The sequence below is a fragment of the Oryx dammah genome, unplaced genomic scaffold (genome assembly GCF_014754425.2).
Source record: "Oryx dammah isolate SB20612 unplaced genomic scaffold, SCBI_Odam_1.1 HiC_scaffold_18, whole genome shotgun sequence".
In the NCBI taxonomy this organism is placed as follows: domain Eukaryota; kingdom Metazoa; phylum Chordata; class Mammalia; order Artiodactyla; family Bovidae; genus Oryx; species Oryx dammah.
In genome coordinates, this window is record NW_024070202.1 from 27,097,811 (window position 1) to 27,101,922 (window position 4,112).

Below are 4,112 nucleotides of genomic sequence, written 5' to 3' on the forward strand. Positions count from 1 at the left end.
TTGGCTGCATTGTTAGCTATTCTGGATAAAGTAAACCCTGAAGCATTCCCATATTAAGTACACTAAGTTTCCCCAGTTACTTTCAAAGAACTCCACACAACACCTTCAAAGTCTGAAGTCAGCAGCTGACCTGTAGTTAAAGCTGCAAGGCTCACAAACTCATCAAAGAAGCCAGAATGAGATGACCTAGATAGGAAATTCTAGCAATTATTTTCCATCAGTCTTTCTCAATATACATGATGGGGGATTTAGAAAGCCACACTGTAGCAAGCAGGGTATTCTGTCCAACTTTTCATCAAACATCAAGGGAAACTAATGGTCAGGATATATTTTATCTTATTTTATTTGATACACAACTCCCAACATTATTCTATTATGATGGGACATGGCTGAACAAGTAGGAGACAGATTTCCCACTGTGAGTTCTTCTGATGGCTTCTGCAAGAATCATGGAGATGTCGATCACCTGAATTTTGGAGCAGTGCTTCATCTTATCCTCCTGAGGTACGGTATTGGTGACTACGACTGCTTCAAAGCCTGCACTGTTCATGCGAGTAATGGCTGGGCCAGAAAAGATTCCATGAGTCAAGATCGCATAAACTCTGGTGGCTCCAGCTGAGAGAAGTTTGTTGGCTGCGTGGCAGATTGTACCACAAGTGTCAGCCATGTCATCCACAAGGATAGCCACACGATACTTTACATCTCCCACTAGTACCGTTCCGTCCACTTCACTAGCTTTCTTCCGTTCTTTGTGAATCAAGGCAAAGCCCACATTCAATCTGCCTGCAATGGAGGTCGCTCTCTTAGCTCCACCAGCATCTGGGGAGACGATCGTGCAGTTCCTCCACTCAGAGATACTCTCCTTTATCCACTTCAGGGCAGCGGGTTCTGCACACAAATTGTCTACTGGGATATCAAAAAAGCCCTGAATTTGAGAAGCATGGAGGTCCATCGTGATGATATGATCTGCGCCTGCTGTCGACAACATATCTGCAACAAGTTTGGCGGAGATCGGGGCTCGGCTCTCACCTCTCTTATCCTGCCGGGCATATGGGAAGCACGGGATAACTGCGGTAACCCGGCCTGCTGAAGCAATCTTGCAGGCATTAATCATGATCAAAAGCTCCATCAAATTGTCATTGATTTCGCCACAGCCACTCTGCACGATGTAGACATCCTCTCCTTGCACACTCTCGCCAATTTCCACGCAGGTTTCCTGGTTGCTTAATTTCTTGGTCATCACCTTGCCCAACTCCAGGCCCAATCGGTCGGCGATTTTCTGGGATAAGTCCTGGTGGGAGCTGCCGCTGAAGATTTTGATATTTGGCTTTTTGGTCAACTGCAGTAGGCTCTTTGCGTCCATTGATCACGCTGGCAGCTGAGACAGGAACAAAACTCAGACTGCAGACTACGCCAGGCACCACCTCAGGCGCCAGATACTATAGACTCTAAACTAACGGCTTCTGGTTGTTACTCTGTGCTTCCGGTCCCGTCAGGCGGTGCGCGACTTTAAACTGCTGTTGCTGCGGCCGCTAAGTCGCTTCAGTCGTGTCCGACTCTGTGCGACCCCATAGACGGCAGCCTGCCAGGCTCCCTGGGATTCTCCAGGCAGGAACACTGGAGCGGGTTGCCATTTCCTTCTCCCATGCATGAAAGTGAAAAGTGAAAGTGAAGTCGCTCAGTCGTGTCCGACTCTTCGCGACCCCATGGACTGCAGCCCACCAGGCTCCTCCATCCGTGGGATTTTCCAGGCAAGAGTACTGGAGTGGGGGGCCATTGCCTTCTCCGTTAAACTGCTACCCTAGATCTAAAAAAAAAAAAAAAATCCTGCTTGGAACGGACCTCACACTCGTAAACTAAAGAGAATTAAACCTTTTTTTCAGTTCGTGAACTTTCCCCGCCCCCCTTCTGTTAGTGCTTGTTTTAGTTTCCAAGGGCAGCTTAAATCTGAATAAATGAAAATATAAAATTTCTGTTAGGCAAAAAACGTAACTTCGAAAAGTTCTGGACTGGAGGAAATAGCTAGAATGTGTCCTGAGTTCTTTCAAGCGAGGAAAGGTAAGTAAGAATACACATGAAAAAAAAAAACAAAAAACCTAAAAATCAAGAAAATGATACATTTTCACACACCAGTTGAGCCAAAATTATGATAGATAATTCCTTCTACTCGAATGGGATGTTTAAGTGAGGGATTTGTGAAGGAAATTTTTCATGTAACCTTTGACTCAATGTGTCTTCTAGGAATCTACTCACTAGAAATATTCTTAAAATATATTGATAATTATTTCTTTCTGTATTAATCCTTTTAGTCAAAATTTCCTGAGGTATTATGTATGTCAAGTTGTTGAGCCATTTACAGAGTACAAGATGGTGAATGATGAATAGTAACTCTCTAGAATTGCTTATAAAAGCGAAATATGGAAACCAATGAATGCCTGTCAATAGCTAAATTATCAGGTAATGTATAGTTGGTACACAGGGCTGCTGTTAAAGAGATTGTAATAGTCATGTGAAATAAATCATATAGAAGTATCTCCAATGTATTTTTTAATGTGAAAAAATTCATAAAAATATGCATAATATATTTATGTTTTTAAAATTAAGTAATATAGTCAAAACATCAAATAATTATGGAAGTCTTTAAAAAAAATTATTTATTTATTTTTGGCTGCCTGGGTCTTCCTTGCTGCATGTGGGCTTTCTATAGTTGTGGCCAGCGGAGGGCTACTCTCTAGCTGTGGGGCACCGGGTTCTCTTTGCAGTGGGTTTTCTTATTGTAGAGCACTGCCTTTAGGGCTCTCAGGCTTCAATAGCTCAGCGTGTAGGGTTAGTTACCTTGAGACAGATGGAGTCTTCCTGGATCAGTGATCAAACCCGTGTCCCCTTCATTGGCAGGAGGATTATTAGCCATTCACTGAGCCACTAGGGATATCTTATTTTTATTATGATTACCTTTGGAGATGGGAGTAGGTTGATAGTAGTTGGGGTTAGTTATGCACAATTTATTGACATTGTTAATGTGGTATTTGAACCTTCATTACTTTTATAATTTAAAAAAGACTAAAAAATATATATGATGATTAACATCTTTGCTAGCAAATTTAAGTACACTGCTTCCAAATGCATTACGGGTTGGAGTTATGGGCTGAGAAGTGGAGGGGATCATAGATACCAGGAGTTTTGACAACGCCCTGTGTCGTAAAAATAATGTAGACATTAGAGATCAGAAAACTTTATCATGTTAATCATGTGTTTGACATTTGGTTCTGGGATATTTTTATTTCATCTAAAACCAAAATAATTATTTTATAATATTTTGAAATTACTAAATAATTTTTTGAACATATAGCAGCTCACTTCAGTCCACAACCTTTCATTCATGTTCTTTCCTATCACAAAATCCACAGACACACCTATACTATATAATTCTCATCCTCAGCCAAGATTACATACAGAGCTTTCTAAAGAAAATTCTGTGGCTTAATTTAGCAGCACTGAAAAGTACTTGCAGCTTCGATTAAAATGATTTTTCTCTTAGTGTTGTCAACATGTCGCACAGTTTTCAGTTTTTAAAGAAAAAACAGGTTTTAAAATAGACTTATTATTACCCAAATCGAAGTGAATGCTAATGTAAACATTAAAAACCATAGTTGGTTGCATTTTCCTTGAGGTGTTAAGTAGGAGAAATTTTTGTGTTGCTGCTATTTTTGCTCCATCCTCTCGCTCTTGCAATACCTCACACTTTCAGGGATTTGTCTAGAATCATAAAATGTTAAAGATGGAAATGACCTTAGAAACCACCAGGTCTAACATCCCAATTCACAGATAGGGAGCCAAGGCTCAGAGAAATGAAGCAAGTTGCCTGGGATCTAACAGGTAATTTGAGGCAGAATGTGGATTAGGACACAGAATCCCTGAATTTCCAAAGAGGGCTTTTCTTAATGTATCATGCTTGGCCTTTTATTTGAGGTCTGTCAGAATGAACGAAAAGTCAAAAGGTCATGCAGAAATTGTTGCACAAAAATTTTACTCTTCTATTGAATATCTACAACAAAGAACAAAACCCCAAAACTGAGACTGGAAAATCCTTTTACTTTAAAAAATTATTTCCA

The 4,112-nt window shown here is 40.5% G+C and overlaps 1 protein-coding gene across 1 annotated transcript; it reads right to left on the reverse strand.

The window, feature by feature from the left end:
- Positions 1-373: 373 nt before the first annotated feature.
- PRPS1L1 (phosphoribosyl pyrophosphate synthetase 1 like 1) lies at positions 374-1,363 on the reverse strand. The gene has a single exon (XM_040260953.1). It carries the CDS (start codon positions 1,361-1,363, stop codon positions 374-376), a length of 990 nt encoding a protein of 329 aa, XP_040116887.1.
- Between the last annotated feature and the right edge of the window lie 2,749 nt (positions 1,364-4,112).

Coding starts and splice junctions, on each gene's coding strand:
- PRPS1L1 (XM_040260953.1), bottom strand. CDS start 1,363: ATGGACGCAAAGAGCCTACTGCAGTTGACCAAAAAGCCAAATATCAAA.